Source organism: Passer domesticus, chromosome 11 (assembly GCF_036417665.1).
Source record: "Passer domesticus isolate bPasDom1 chromosome 11, bPasDom1.hap1, whole genome shotgun sequence".
Classification (NCBI taxonomy): domain Eukaryota; kingdom Metazoa; phylum Chordata; class Aves; order Passeriformes; family Passeridae; genus Passer; species Passer domesticus.
In genome coordinates this window covers 20,212,655-20,228,142 of record NC_087484.1, presented here as the reverse complement: position 1 = coordinate 20,228,142, position 15,488 = coordinate 20,212,655, and the positions used below count along the sequence as shown (strand labels likewise).

Below are 15,488 nucleotides of genomic sequence, written 5' to 3'. Positions count from 1 at the left end.
ACAGCTGCTCCTGTGTTTGTGGCCCTAAGGGACCTTATCTTGTTCTCAGCACCACGGAGGGTGGTGAACATCATTGCTGGGAATGACAGCACAGGGGGAATCCACAGCCACAGCCACGGAACTGCAGCTCCTGCTGCAGAGAGAACTCAGGGTTTGCATTTGGAGCTGCTGGAGAGAGTCCAGAGGAGGCACCAGGGTGAGCAGAGGGATGGAGCAGCTCTGCTGGGAGGGAAGGCTGGCACAGCTGGGATTGTTCACCTGGAGAGGAGACCAGGGATGATCTCACTGTGGCCTTCCAGTGCCTGAAGGAGCCAACAGGAGACAGGGAGAGAGGATATTTGGACTGGAGTGACAGGACAAGGGGAAATGGCATCAGACTGAAAGAGGGGAGATTTAGGTTGGATATACAGAAGAAATTCTTGGCTGTGAAGGTGCTGAGGCCCTGGCACAGGGTGCCCAGAGAAGCTGCGGCTGCCCCTGGATCCCTGGAAGTGTCCAAGGCCAGGCTGGACAGGGCTTGGAGCAACCTGGAATAGTGGAAGGTGCCCCTGCCCCTGCCCATGGCAAGGGTGGGACCAGATGAATCTTAAGGTCCCTTCCTACCCAAACCATTCCATGATTCTGTAATTCCTTGACTTGGACACAGACCCAAGTATCCCCTTTTTGGCTGAGCTGATGTCTTCTCTAAGCCTTGAATTTACTGAGGCCAAAGTTCCCTTTTCCAAGCTTTCCTCTGCATCCCAGAAGGCTAAAAAACCATAATTTTTTTGTGATACCCTAATTATTTTTTGGATGTAATGATCCAGAAGCACCCTGAGGATGACCCAATGTCTTGGTGACAGCTCATCATGGCTCAGTGCTGTTATGTGAAGGACACAAACCCCTGAGCCACATCCACAGCCCCCAGTGCAGAGAGAAGGGGACACTTGCCCAGGTGCTGCCTGGGGACCACCCTGGGGCCACCCACCCCAAACACAACCTCTGCCCCCCACGCCATGCATTGCAGGGAGACCCTTCAGCCTCAGGGGTGTGAATTTGGGCTCTGAGATCCATCACATGGGAGGAGCAGCACGTGTGGAGCACACAGCGCTGGACCAAATCCATCCTGCCTGGCTGTGGGCTGGGAGGAGCAGGTCCAGATTTGCTGGGCTGAGCTGGGCTTGCTGGTTTGGCCAATTGCACAGCAGCAAGGAGGTTTGGGCCTCTGGAGCTGCTTGGCTGAGTAAAGCCTGGAAAAAAAATGGTCCCAGAGGCAGCAGAACACATGGCCCTGTGAGTTTCCAGCAGTTTCCAGCTGCTGTTCCTGTTGAGGGAGGGAAGAGAACCTTCTTCCACCTTTTAAAAAATTATTTTTCATTATTATTTTATAATTTTCTGTTTTTAAAAAATTAAATAATTAAATTATTTAAGTTAAAGTTCTAATATTATTTTCTTTTTAATTTTAAAATTTTTTAAATTTTAATTTGATTTTTTAAACTCTAATTTAATTTAAAATTTTTTAAATTTATTTTTTTTATTGACCATAAACTGCAAGGGATAGATTTGGTAGCACTTGTAAAACCAAGGGAGATGAGTGAGGGAACTCATGAACAGTTGTTGGGGTTTTGTTTCCATAAATTTGATCGTCCTCTGAAAAATGCATTTCCCGTTCAGACAAGCTAATTAAATCTAGGCTTGTCTAATAAAGCTGAGCCTGCAAAGGCTGGGTGCATTATCTGACAGCTCTGAGCAGGCTCTTTCCAAGCCCCTGCAACAACTGGACTGTGTGAGAGCACGCTGGATTTGCATGGAGTTTGACCAAGGGACAAACTGGAGCTACAAATTGGACTAGGAGATAAGAACTCTCCTGAAATCTATATGCAATTAAAAGCCCAATCGTCCTCCCTATAGTGACAAGGTTATTGCTTTTATAGAGTTGAACAGAGATGAATGAGTCTATGGATTAATGGCACTAAGATTTATGACACTGTGCTTGCCCCAAATATTATGGGAGAATAGCTCTCTGGGTGAGATATTCCAGCTGAATAAATTTGATAGGATTTTTATTTTCCTTTATTATTTTTTTTTTCGGCTTTGGGAGATCTGTGCTGCATTCAGGGCTTGTTAGTGCTGTGGGTTGAATATTTATTGATATTCCCTTGTATAGTGATGATTTATAAAAGTATTGCCAGTAACAGGAAGCCATGAAGAAAAAGTCAATGGGAAAAACAAAACCCACAAACCCACTGATCTGAGTGATTTCTCTTTCTTTTAATTGGCCAGATCTTTGTCTTGCTGGCTCTGGGCTTTGTTTTACTGTTCCCAGAGACTCCAGAGAGGATAAAGCCAAAGGAATCACTTCTGGCAGGAGAAATGAGGTGGCAGCAGTTGGTGGAGACCATGGGAAACCCTCTGTGCTGTGCTGAGCTAAACACAAAATTAGGAGGCAAATAAAAACCTGTGAGATTTTAAGAGGAGCAGTTTGGAAGGGATGGAGTTACACCCAGGGCAGGGCAGAGGGGTAAGGGCTGAGGGAAAACCATGCCCAGGGAAAACCTGGAGTGTGGGACAGTCCCTGCTCCTCCAAATCCCAGCCAGGATGCAAGGATTGCACCATCCATCACTTAACAAATCTTTGGGAGTTGTTTTAAGCCAGGTTGGAGAGGGCTTGGAGCAACTTGGTTTATGGGAAGATGTTCCTGGGGGTGGAACAAAAAGGGCTTTAAGGTCCCTTCCAACCCAAACCACCCTGGGATTTTTGGACTTGGAGGCCAAGCCTCTGGGGGTTGAGCAGCAAGGACAGGGATGTGTTTCCCAGCCTGTGGGCTGAGCCTGACCAAAAAGCCTGGGCTGGCAGGGCACAGCAACAGCGTGGATTTGATCCCAGCTTCCCATGGAATACGCTGGCTCAAGATGCCCAATGTGGAACAAAATCTCTTTTCCACATCTCAGCTCCTGAGTGCCACCTTCCTCTTGGCATGAGGCTCTCAGCTATTTCTGGACTTTCCCAAATATAGGAGAAGTTTCCCCCCACTTTTCCACATCACTTGGACTTTGAAGCTCACCAAAAGCACCTCAGGCAGGAAAACTGCTGGGAAAACCAACAGAAAAGTGATTCTTGCACTTGCTGGCAGCTGAACGAGCAGGCACCTGCCTTGGCACCAGGTTTGCCACGTCAGTGAGGCAGAACAGCTCCTGCTTTCTGCCCTTTTCCTGCCTGTTTGCTCTTTGGGGCAGGAATTTGTTCTCCCATTAGTTTTGGGTGGTGACAGCACCAGTGCCCAGCCAGGGTTTCCTGTCAGCCCCTCCAAGGAACAAATTCTCACTGCCACCTGGAACTTTCTACAGGTAAAAAGGGTTTTTCTGCTTATTTCTGAACAGTTGTGCAGAAAACTTTATTTAATTTTTTTTTTCCCTAGAGGAATAAAGCTTGTTGGACTTGGATGTGTCCTGCTTCCTAATGTTAAAACCCAGCTGGAAATGTGGGAAATAAGGAAGGGTAAGAGTCCGAACCAGAAGTGGAGTGGGTTGGAAAAGAGAAGAGGAATTGTGTGCTAGTTTTCCTGTTATGTCTTCCCAAATTTCATATTTTGTGGAGACCAAGATCATAAATGCACTGCTAGAAATATTCAAAATACAGATAGAATTAGGAAAATGAACTTAATTTACACAGATGAGCTCTGGAAGGGGTCAAGCTGACATTGTCATGTCCACAGTGCAAAGAGTCTTCCTTGGGGTTGGATTTCCCACTGATTCCAGAAGGAAAGGAGGGAGGACACAGCAGCTGGGGCTGGGGTCTCTATCCAAGTGAGTTCAGGCCAGGTTCCTCCTGCAGCAGAAAATGAGACTTCTCCCATCACCTCCTGGATCTTGGGCAGAGAGGAGAGTGAGGAAAGAGGAGAAAGTGGAAAATGAGGAGAAGGAAAGCTGCTAAAGAATCAAGAGTGTGTCCAGTGTGGAGATCTGCCCCAAGCCTGTGGGATGCCACATCCCATGGGAAGGGGGTCGTGTCTGTGCCCTAAGGATGTCCAGGGAGAGCTGCTGAGGCTCCAGAGCTCCTGGCACTATCAGCCCCTGTGATGGAGGGAGAGGAGAAATCACACCTAGGAAATGTCATTTATCCTCCTCGGTGACTGACCAGCCTCGGGAGAGCCCCAGCACTGGGGTTTTCCCAAAAGGAGAGCTCAGAGCAGCCCTGAGGGTGCTGCAGAGCGGCTGCTGCTCGTTCCTGGTCCTGTGGCACCATCCAGTGGCTGCTGGCAGAGCGCTGTCACCTCGCTGTCCCCACCATCTGTCTCCTCCCCGGCATCACTGATTCACAGGGAAGGGCTCTTGCTGACAGATTTGGAGAGGCAGATTTGCTGGAAAGATCCTAAAAAGCAATTCCAAAAATCAGAGCCAAGAGGGGCAAACGCCATCATTGCATCAGGACACCACAGAGGAGAACATTCCTCTACTTCCATGGCTTGAAAATGTCCCCAAATCCTCATTTTTATTTTGAATATGCTGATGAACTTATTTCTAACTTTTCCAGATGAAGGCCTGGAATTTAATTTTTATTGCAACAAGGAAAAATAAATCTTTCCATTGTTTGTGCCAGGCCTTCCTTGGGTAAAATCTTTGTAATTTTTTTTCTGTGTAAGAAGCAATTTAATTCTGACACTGCCACCCCTGTAATTACACTAGTTCTCCCCATAAACTGAGGTTGTTTTAAATCCTCTATTAGTAATTCCATTATTTCACCATTACATCACTCCAATTAGCTCTAGATTTGTTCCAAAGAGCTTTTCCCTGGCAGGTACTGTTTTGCTCCCAGTTGCACGAATAATGATTTTTTCCCCCAAAAAAGGAGTGAATGAACAAACATTAGGTAAAGGACAGATGTGTGCTGCTGGATGAAGGGCCAAGGGCCACATCTGCTGCTGAAGGCTTGAATTCCCTGTGCCCAAACTCTTCCCTGTGGCCCTACTGATGGGCAGGAGCTGGGAAGAAGGTACCACGTGCCTTTTCTATTTATTATTTTAATGTAAATTCTGCCCAAAAGAACCCCTGTGGATTGGCACGGGATACCTGGAGTTCCTTGGCTGGTTTTGGGCCTTGCTGAGCTCACTCAGTGGGCAGAGCTTCCCCCACAGGGTGATCTGTGTGCCCTGGCATCCAGGGGTTTTTCCAGGACCGGTGTGGATGTGGCTGTGACCCAGTTCCACATTCCCCATGCTCAGGTCCATCACACCCACTGACCACACACACCTGGCTGCTGGGATCTCCAACAATTCCCACTTGTGCCTTGTCTGTGTTCAGTATTGCTTTGCTTGAGCTGAAACCAATCCCTGAGCTTGAAACCAATCCCTGAGCTTGAAACCAATCCCTGAGCTTAAAACCTCCCCTTGAGTTTAAAACCTCCCCCTGAGCCTAAAACCTCCCCCTGAGCTTAAAACCTCCCCCTGAGTTTAAAACCTGCCCCTGAGTTTAAAACCTCCCCCTGAGCTTAAATCCTACTCCTCTTGCTCCTGGAGCAAATAACTTACTCTTCTTCCTCACCTGCTCTTGAGCTCTTCTTCTTCTCTGCTGCCACCTCCTTCTCAGCCCAAGTTGTTCCTTCTCTGCATTTCTGCACAGTTTCTCCAAGTTTTTATTTTATACTTTTATTACTTTTGTTTCCAAATCCCAAGACAATTTCTTCATGCCTTTGCCCAAGGTTCTGGGAAGGGAGTAAGGAGTGAAACCACAGTGGGAAATTCCACGTTTGTCCCCAGTCCCACACAGTGGGTACAAGCCCTCAGGTTGCTTTGGTTTGTTCTTTGAGTCATCCCAAATGAGCAGGGAGTCCCCAGGAAAGCTCTTTCCCAAACAAACCCTTCTGGGGTGTCACATCACCCACCACCCGAGAACTTCCAGAGGTGTTTGGGCAGCACTTGGAATACCCAGGGCCAGGGCACTGCCTGGAGACCAAGAGGGCCTGGTGGGACCCACTTCCACCATGGCACAAGTCCTCAGTGGGGATTTCTGGCTTTGGGGGTGTGGGGGGTGCTCCAGGGAGTGCCAGGAGGGCTGTGGGGCAGGCTGTGCAGCTTTGGGGATCAGCTCTACTGCAGCTGGTGTCCCCAGAGGCTGTGACCCTCCCAGGGGCCTGGGGGATTTGGGATTTGAGCTGGGAGAGAGTAAGGGAATCCCCAGGAAATCCCTGCTAGGCCTGTGGGCCCACATGGCATGAGGTGATGTAGGAAAAGGGGGGAAAAGGGATTTGCAAGCACTGCCAGAGCTGTATTCCACCCTGCTTAGCTTTGGGGAGCAGTCAGGACTTTTTTCTGACTATTTCAGGTCAGCCCACATGGGATCAATATGCAAAGAGCAAGTGCAGAGATTGCACCAGCCCAAGTGCCCTTTTCTGGGCATTTCGGGGCATCACCCCCTGGGTCAGGGCACAGCATCCCATGGCTGTGGGTACAGGTGTCCCAGTCCTTGTGTTTAGAGGACACAATGTCCCCTCACCTGGGATGAGGGAGAGCTGTGGAGGCAAAGCTGTGCTGGGCCTCCTGCACTGCCTGCTTTTCTCATCCCTGCTGGACCAGCTCATCCCTCTGATGCCTCGGGTTTTGGCTTTTCTATTTTTCAGATTCTGTGCTGCTTTAGTGTGTAGTTCTGAGCTTCATATTAGGGGATGGTGAGCTCTCTGCACAGAGTAGAGAGACAGAACAATTCCTTCTCTAGCTGGGGACCAAGGACAAATGATCCAAATCTCAGACCCAGGAGTATAAACAACTGACTGAAGAGAGAAAAACAAGAAAGATGGGACTTCATAACCTAAAGCTATAACTGGACAATTAACTCCAATATGAAAATGGACCAGAATTTATAAAAGTGAGAGACCCCGTGGCTGGTGGACCCATTTTGTGACCATTTTGGTTCATCTTGGGCGTAGCCCTGGCTGGGCTCTTGTGCTGCCCAAGGTGCATCCATGGAGGCCTTTTAATAAATCTCTGCTTTATTCTTTAACTCTGCCTAGCCTCTGTCCTAGGTCAGCCTTCACAAGGCATCACCTCAGGTGGAGGAGAGCAGGGAATTTGTGATCCTTGGGCTGCTGCTGAGACACTCACCAGAGCCTGGAGTCTCTTGCAGGTCCAAGTGGAAATTCTCTTCACAACCTGAGGCACATGAGCCTGGCATTGTCATCCCCCAGGACAAGGCACAAGCCCTCAGCAACACTACCCATCTCTCAGAGCATCCTTCGAGCTCCAGGCCCTGTCCAAATCCCAGGGAAGATCCCAACTATACATATCCCAAGGTACAGCCCATGTCTGCTTTAGGGAAGACTGCTGAAGACTCCCTTTTGGGAATTTTCAGGCTGTGGGGTATGTGCAGCATTTCTCTTGGGAGGTATTTGCAGCACGAGGGAGTTTTGTGACCAGGAATGTCCTGGGGGTGTAAAATATGAGAAGTGAAGGGCAGGGTGTGGGTCTGGCTCTGGGCACCTCTGCTGCCTCTCACACCCCCTCAGCATTCCCAAATAATGTTCCAGGGAAAGGGGGATGTGCCATGCAGTGAAACAATCCCAGGAATGCTCCTTAAAACCATCTCCAGGAAACATTCACGGGAAAAGTCACTGAGTCACTGCATTTTTCTTTGCACTTTTGGCACCCGAAATAATGCAAATCAAAGGCAACTCCGATGTTGGTGAGGGAGAGAGAATGATGAGGAGGACTTCATGGATATAAAAAAGCTAATTAATTACTTTATTATGCTATACTATACTATATACATTGCATCTAAACTGAATCTGCCATGCACTCACCCTGCACACAACTGCTCAGAGCTGCACTCATCATCTGATTCCCTTGTGACTGTCTTGTGACAGTCTGACACACACACACTCTCCTGGCCCTGACAGGCCAAGGAAACAAAACATCCCCACTTTGGGTAAAAAATCTCCATATTGCATTCTGCTTTGGCACAACACAGGCACAGCAAGTGATAAGAATTGTGTTCTCCCTTTCTCTGAGCTTCAGAGAATGTGAATCTCAGACATCCTTGGGAAGAATTGTGCCTCGCTTTTCTCTTTGGTGAGAAATGTGGCAACACGGGCGCAGCGGTGCTGCCCTGCTCCAAGCCGGAGCATCCCGGGCTGCCCGCGCCCTGCACCGGCTCCGAGCGGGGCTAGGTGGTGGTGTTGCATTGCCGGAGCTCGGGAGCAGCTGCTTAACATGCTTGGCATGAACAGGGCTTGGACGGTGAATGATCCCTTGAAATCCCCGTGCCGGGGGCTGCCGCGCCCTCCACACCCTCCTTCCCTCAGGAGATTACTTCCCTGGGTAATTTAGCGCAGAAAAGGCTGCTGGAGAGGCAGATTTGCTGGAGAGATCCTAAAAAGCAGCCTCAGAGGTGGGAGAAGGGAAGTGCATTCCCTGTGTGACCCTGTGCTTCTACCTCCACCATCCCACCTGCCTCTCAGAGAGAGGATTTTTCCAGATGGGTGGGTGGGTTTTTACTGCTGTTTGGGTTGCTCCCCCAATTAAAAAAAAAAAAAATCCACTTAGGAGCAGTAATTGTGTCCCTGGAGCAGCTCAGGGCTGGTGGCACTGGAAGGACAGATGTACCCTGTTGACCTATGGGCTCTCCAGCTCTTCCTCCAACATATCCTCGAGGATGGAATGGCACCGCTCCTGGATGGGGTGGCACTGCCCCAGGATGGGGTGGCACTGCTTCTGAATGGGGTGGCACTGCCCCAGGATGGGGTGGCACTGCTTCTGAATGGGGTGGCACTGCCCCAGGATGGGGTGGCACTGCTTCTGAATGGGGTGGCACTGCTGCTGGATGGGGTGACACTGCTCCAGGATGGGGTGGCACTGCTCCTGGAGGTTTGGGTTCCTCTGCAGGGCTTTCAGCAGCTTCCCTGTCAGTCCTCCCTGAGGTGGGTGCTGGTACCAGCAAGGACTGGGCAGGGGCTGGGGGGACCCTGCTCCCCCTTGGTGGGTCCCAGCAGTCCCAGAGCAAGGAACTGCTTGCTCTCACAGCCCTCACGAAGCAGCAACTTCCTCCCCAGATTGGATTAATTCCTGCCCACAGCTTTCCCAAAGTCCCAGCTTCTGCAGGGAAGTGCTGGCCGTGGAGCTGCCCAGCCAGGGGATTCATCCCCTCTGTGCCCCAGCAGCTCTGCCCAGCACTACCCCATCCACACAACTCCCTGAGCCCAAAGCCAGCTTCATCCCGGTGCTCTGGGGACAGGGATGGTCCCAGCTCCAGCACCACCTGATGGATCTTCACCACTTTGGTCACCTCCTGGGTCCCTGCAGGAAGAAAAGGCCTGAGAGGGTCAAAAAGGAGCTGAGCCCCCAGCATGGAAGCAAGTCCTGGTCAACACCTGCTATTCCTATATGGATAGCATGGACACAACTGTCCCTTTGGGGAGGGCACCAGACCCTGGGGAACAACCTCTGACCTCAAGGCCACTGGCTGAGGATGTCAAAGGGGTCACAATGTCCCCCTTGGGTATTTGCCAGCAGCCAGCCCTGCTTTAGGACTGGTTTTATTTTCTGCCTGCATTAGGGAGCAGAAATCCCCTTTTTCCTTTCCCTGAACTGCAATGAAGGATCCACAGCAGGTCTGAGCTCCCTGTTTGTATGCAGATAACCATTAGCATTGTTTGGAGGCGGCAAGGCCATCCTTTTGCTGTGAAACTTGATGGAGATCTCATGGAAATCTCATTCCTCTGGGATCTACCTGCCATGCCAAGGGACAATTTTGGTTTGTGAGCTGTGTTGACAGTGGAAGGACTGGAAATGTCCAGTCCATGGCTCACGTGAGGGGAAGCAGCTCCCTGTGGGGACTCCATGGCTGTTAGAGAGGGACACAGAGAAGAGATTGTGCTCTGAAGGAATGGAAGTTATGAAAAATGTATCTACTTCCAAATTGATTCACTTCAAATGCCATCATTACCTTCAGTTTTGTTTGCTGAGAGCAGTTGGATCTGTACAGAAACAGACTGGGCATCACAGATCATCTTTCGGTAATTTTTGGAAATTTTTTCCTCTCTCTGCAGAATGTTATTATTAAATGCATTCAAAACCAGAGCAGAAGAGAGCAAATTGAGCACGGAGATTCCCCAAGAGCTGTGTCCCTTCAGGTGATCATACCTGACAGGGGCCAGCTCAGGGTCTTTCCTTCCCAAACACAATCACCTGGCCATCAGGTGCCATCCTGTCACACCCCACGTGTCACTGAGATCTGATGACAAGGAAAAGATGCTCTCAACTGGAATTTAAAGCATTACTCTGATAGATGACACCCCGGTGGGTGACTCCTGCTGACGATATTCATGTGATAGTTTGTGTTTAATGAGTGCCAAATAGAGTAAAACATCACAGGATGGGCTTGAAATGGGGCTTGAAATTAGGCTTAGTCTAAACTCAGCAAATATTTTAAGGCTGCTTAGAGTTAAACATCTGCTTAAATGCTCTTAATGAGCCAAGGAGTATTTTTTTTTTCATTACTATTATTTTACTTGTCTTCTTTTCCTGGTTGTTTGTGGCCTAGGGCTGCTGCCCAGGATGAGAGCTGAGGCAAAAAAGGAGCAAGAAGATGGGAATGTGGCAAAATGGGTTTGCAGCCACCTCTTCCCCTCACAGCTAGGGAAGCTCCCTGGATTTTTATTTGCTGTTGGGATGTCTTTCCGAGGGCAGAAGATGTGCCACCAGGTACAAAGTCTGCTGCTGACAATTTTGGGTCTTCTCACTGGCCATGATAGGATACAACTTCAGTAATTTCTGAATTATTTCCCTCAATAATTTAATCCTGGAATCCCAGACTGGTTTGGGTTGAAGAAGACCTAAAGCCCATCCTGTTCCAGCCCTGCCTTGGGCAGGGACACCTCCCACTATCCCAGGGTGCTCCAAGCCCTGTCCAACCTTGTGGGTTTCTTGTAGCCATGGGCAGAGTCTCATCCATGCTCAGAGAGCAGATTTAGATGGGATATTGGGAAGAAATTGTTCCCCGTGAGGGAGGTGAGGCCCTGGCACAGGGTGCCTAGAGAAGCTGTGGCTGCCCCTGGATCCCCGGGAGTGTCCAAGGCCAGGTTGGACAGGGCTTGGAGTACCCTGGGCTTGTGAAAGGTGTCCTGAGCTGAGACATCCACAAAGCAGATGCTCCCAGAGTTGCCTGGGTGTGGGTCCATCTCTCTCCACAGGCATGTCCTGCAGGGCACAGGAGGGGTGAGGACACAGGAAAAATATTCCCTAGTGTCATGCTCCTGCTCCAACAGCGACCAGCACTCGCCTTGGCACCACTGGGCCTTACACCAGGGTGACTTTGGGGGAACACAGGGCAAGGAGAAGCCCTTTGCCCAAACACAGGAGCACACAAACCCTGTGTGCAGAGGGCTCCCTTCTCCTGCTGAATCCCAAATTCTGAGCTGCAGCCGGCTCAGCAGCTGCTGTGTTTGCAGGAGATAGCATTGTGCACACGGCAAACATTGGATGACGGAGACAGATCCCCACCTTTCTGCTCCTGAGTTAAAACCAGCTGTTAGAGAGACTCAGCAGAGATCTGCAAGCTCGGCTTCTTTTTAGGGAATTGGGTGGATTGGCATTCTCCTGGGAAAGAGACTATCTGGAAGGGGATTGCTCACTGGGAGCCCTGTTGGGATTAAATGGGATTTTTGCACAGGTGGACATGGGTGACCACGTCATGTCCATTGGAATCCATTTATTTAAGAGGGATTTGGGAACCTGGAGGACCATCCCTATCCTTCCTTTGTGTCTCAGCATCCCCTTTCCAGGCACACTTTCTACAGCCAGGATTGACCTGGGGTGATGGGGCAGAGCAGCCAATTTCTGGCAAAACACAAAGTAAAAGTGTGGGAGCAAAAACCTTTGGAAAATGTGACTCATTTTTCAGGGAGAAGTGAGATCAGAGGAGTGTTGGTTTGTGAACTCTTTTATTTTCACTCATACTGAAGTCCCTCTCAAAAACGTAGGGTGTAAAGTCCATGTGAGGAAAACACCAGAAAAAGACAGTGGTTTGGGTTTCTCCTCTTTTGCCCTGGAGGCTCCAGTCCAAAGACTGTTGTGCTTCCAACTTTTCTGACGTGGGAAGCTGCTGCTAGTTCCAAGAGAAGCAGAGACAACATTTCTCTTGGGAGGCCATCCCTCTCTTTAGGAACTTTTCCCTTGGAGAAGCTTGTGAACAGGCTCAAAGTCTGTTGGATTTGGGAAGGCTTGGTCCATGAGCACCTATCAGGAAACAGAACTGAGGCAAAGGAGTCCTTGGAGGCCACGTCTGATGGATACCCACCACCATTCTCAGCATCCCAAGGGAATAGGAATGGTGGGCATGGAAAGTTCTTTCTTTCTCCTACAAAGCCCGAGTGGGATTTGTGTTTGGCTGGAAGCATCACCCCTCTCCTCCTTGCTCCATGTCACTCAACCTCCTCAGGGTCTGGGAGATCCCTGTGCTTGGCATTCTGGATCAGGTCCTCGTAGGTGCTGGGGCAATAGGTTTTGTAGAGTTTCTCAGCCAGGGTGTTGCTGCCGGCCACCACGACCTTGCGGTTGCGGTTCATGAAGTTCCACAGGTGCAGCGCGTAGGAGTGGTTGAAACTGGGGCTTTTGTCCCACACCTGGTAGTACCGGCTCCAGGCTGGGTATGGGATGGGGTAGAAACGCTGGGGGTTGAGGAAGGAGATGTTCTGGCAGCTGTGGTCCTCGGTGCCTTGGAAATCTGTCAGGTTGCAGAGTGTTTTGAGCATCCTGGTCATCAAAAAGGGGCCCTGGTTGCCCCAGATGTTGCCGTTGTACTTGAGAACGAAGTTCTCCATGCAGTCCCAGATGAACTTGTGGCGGGCGGGGAAGCCGAAGATGCCGTTGCTGGAGAAGCGCGACTTCTGGGCGGCCAGGAAGCTCTGCTGGGGGATGGGCCGGATGGAGATCACATCCGTGTCCATGTAGATGCCCCCGTACTTCCAGATGAGCGCCAGTCTGCTGGCGTCAGAGCTGACGTGCACCCAGTTCTTCTCCTGCTCCGGGACCACCTGCGGAGTGGGAAAGGTGAGATGTGATGCTGCAGGCAGAGAATGGATCTAACCCATCCACGGGGCTGCAAATGGCACCATAAACCCTCATCTGCACTGCTGCAAATGTCACTGACAGCTCTGGCTGCCTCCAGCCATTGGGTTTTACTGGGATAAGATAAGGAGCTGGAGCAGAGCAGCGCTTTGTTAGCATTAGGAATGCAGGAACATTTCCCAGGTGGTTTGATGGCACCTACAGTGTTAACTCAATGCCACCATGAGTCATTCCATGCTATTTTAGAGGGACACAACCCACTTAACACACTCCCAGATCCCTCCCAGCTCTTTGAACCAGGCTGAAGTCTTTTCATTGGCATTTGTTGGCATTTGGAGTAATTTTTTCTCAGGATAAGAAAGACTTTGGAGGAAATCTGCCTGCCCTGCCCAAGCAGTTTGACCAAAGCTACTTGTGGGAAGTTTGCCCAAGGAACTTTTTCCAGGGTGGAGCTCACCAGATCCCACCTTGGCTTTGCATGTTGCTGTTATAGAACCTGAAATCTCCCCTATCTCTTATCTGCTGTGGGCTCCGTCAGAGTGAGGCAGCTCTATCAAGTGCTCAGGCAGCACATTTTGTTCAACCAGCTTCTGTTGGGGAAGATTATTAAGGCTGTTTGCTCAAAACACGTCTGCAATCTATTTTTACCAATGTTTCCTTTGCCAAAAAATCCGATTCTCCAGATAAGGCCAATCACGTATGCCATAAACAGAGAGATGAATACACAGCAGAACGCGGCCAAAATGAATCTGTTCCCAACCAAAACAATGAAAGTCACTAATTTCACACAGTCCTGCATTCCTCATTCCTTTTAAAGCCTTTTCCCACCCCTAGTTATAACTCTTTTCCTGTTTTCTACTTGTTTTAACACTCACCTGGTTGTACCACTGGAGCAGAGGGGTCTCCTGGAAGACGGTTTCCATCTGGAGAGGGAAAAGGAAGACATTCTTCATGGAAGACAAGAGGGAGAAGGCTGCGTAGCTGGTGTTCATGTCCAAGGCCGTCTCGTTGTTGAGTCCCCTCATGAAGAGGATGATGGGCCTGTCCTGGTAAATCCGGGCAGCGGATTCCACGGAGCACGACACCAGCGGGGGCGGCTCCAGGCGCTCCGTCGTCTCCAGGAAAATTATGCTTTTCCCAAGGTTCAGCACCTGCTCAGGTGTCAGGTAGTGCTGGGCCATGGGCAAGTAGGAGAAGACACAGCTGGACAAGAGGGAGATCTCGTACAAAATGCCCGAGACAAAGCAGAAACAGAGGCATATCTGGATTTTCCTCAACATTCTTTCTTTCCTGGAGCGTTTGGGGGCATGCCTCCGACATGGGTGCTAAGGAGAGATGAGGAACAGCAAAAGGAGGAGCCAGTTATTGCTCAGCAGGACTGGGAAATGGAGCGACACGGCTTTGGACAGTGAAAGGTGAAGGCAGCTTGGTGACAGGCCTGGTGACAATCCTTCTATGGGTACAAAGGGCTCTTCCCCCCAGGATGAAGATCTGGGGTCCCACCTCCTTGGCCCCAGACAGGCAGGGGGAACCAGGAGAGGTCTTGGAGATGGGATGGGCAGCTGTGTCCCCATGGTGCAGGCATGGGCTTGGCAGAGAGGGAAGAACCCAGGCAGAGCAGGTGGAAAGCCTCACCATGGCAAGGCAAGGAGCCCCAAGGCCATCCCTGGGGCAGACTGGTGTGGGAAACTGTTCCCAAGCACTGCAGTGCCATTCCAACATGTGCTTGTCCCAGGGAATCTGTGAAGCCAAATGTGGCCATGGAATTAGGTGCCCAAGGAGGCTGTGAGTGTCACAGGGCTGTGATTTCAGTTGGGGGTCTGTCACCCAGAGCTAAAACACCAGCATTTTTCCCAGGCTTTTTCCCAATCCATCCCTTCTGCTGACACTTCAACCGTGAGGGATGAGAGGGATTTGAGTCCTGCAGGGATGGAGTCTTGTGATGGACCAGAGGGAAGCAGATGAGGATAGAAAGTGGATGGTTTCATACTAGGGAGGAATTATGACCTACCTGGATTATAGTCCTGACAAATCTACATTTCCAGCACCTTCTCTTGCCCTGGCGGTGACTGTTGGACTCCTGCAAAGCCCAGCTCCCTGGTGAGGACACCCAAACCTTCTGGAGCATGCAAAGGGATTTCTGGAGGTACAAGAATGGTGCACGGGAGGAAACCAGCTCTGCTGCTGGCTCAGTCTCAGTCCCAGGAAAGGCGTGAGATCCACCTAAAAGGACAAAGAAGGAACATGTTTGGTGTGACCCACCTTGTGCCTGGCACAGCTTCCCCTCCCAATCCCAGCAGCACACGAGGCTATGCAGCCACAGGGAGTTCCTGCTGGTAAGAGGCAGGATGGAATGGGATCTACACTGCACTGTCTGCTGACACAAGGAAATTCCCTCCTGAAATCACACCTGGTTGCACCTGAGTGGCCCTGCAGGGACCAGGAGCCAGGGTC

The 15,488-nt window shown here is 50.3% G+C and overlaps 1 protein-coding gene across 1 annotated transcript; it reads right to left on the bottom strand.

Annotated features, from left to right (window-relative positions):
• Window positions 1-11,904: 11,904 nt before the first annotated feature.
• Window positions 11,905-15,251, bottom strand: A4GNT (alpha-1,4-N-acetylglucosaminyltransferase). Its single transcript, XM_064384939.1, has 3 exons — window positions 15,046-15,251; window positions 13,910-14,359; window positions 11,905-13,000 (listed from the first exon to the last, which is right to left on the bottom strand). Exons 1-3 carry the CDS (start codon window positions 15,160-15,162, stop codon window positions 12,389-12,391), a joined length of 1,179 nt encoding a protein of 392 aa, XP_064241009.1. The 5' UTR covers window positions 15,163-15,251; the 3' UTR covers window positions 11,905-12,388.
• Between the last annotated feature and the right edge of the window lie 237 nt (window positions 15,252-15,488).

Excerpts from the sequence above, each read along its gene's own strand:
- A4GNT (XM_064384939.1), bottom strand. The coding sequence starts at position 15,162 with ATGCTCCAGAAGGTTTGGGTGTCCTCACCAGGGAGCTGGGCTTTGCAG. Across the intron at positions 14,360-15,045 it reads TTGTCAGGACTATAATCCAG|CACCCATGTCGGAGGCATGC; the intron begins GTAGGTCATAAT and ends ATCTCTCCTTAG. Across the intron at positions 13,001-13,909 it reads TGCTCCAGTGGTACAACCAG|GTGGTCCCGGAGCAGGAGAA; the intron begins GTGAGTGTTAAA and ends CCCACTCCGCAG.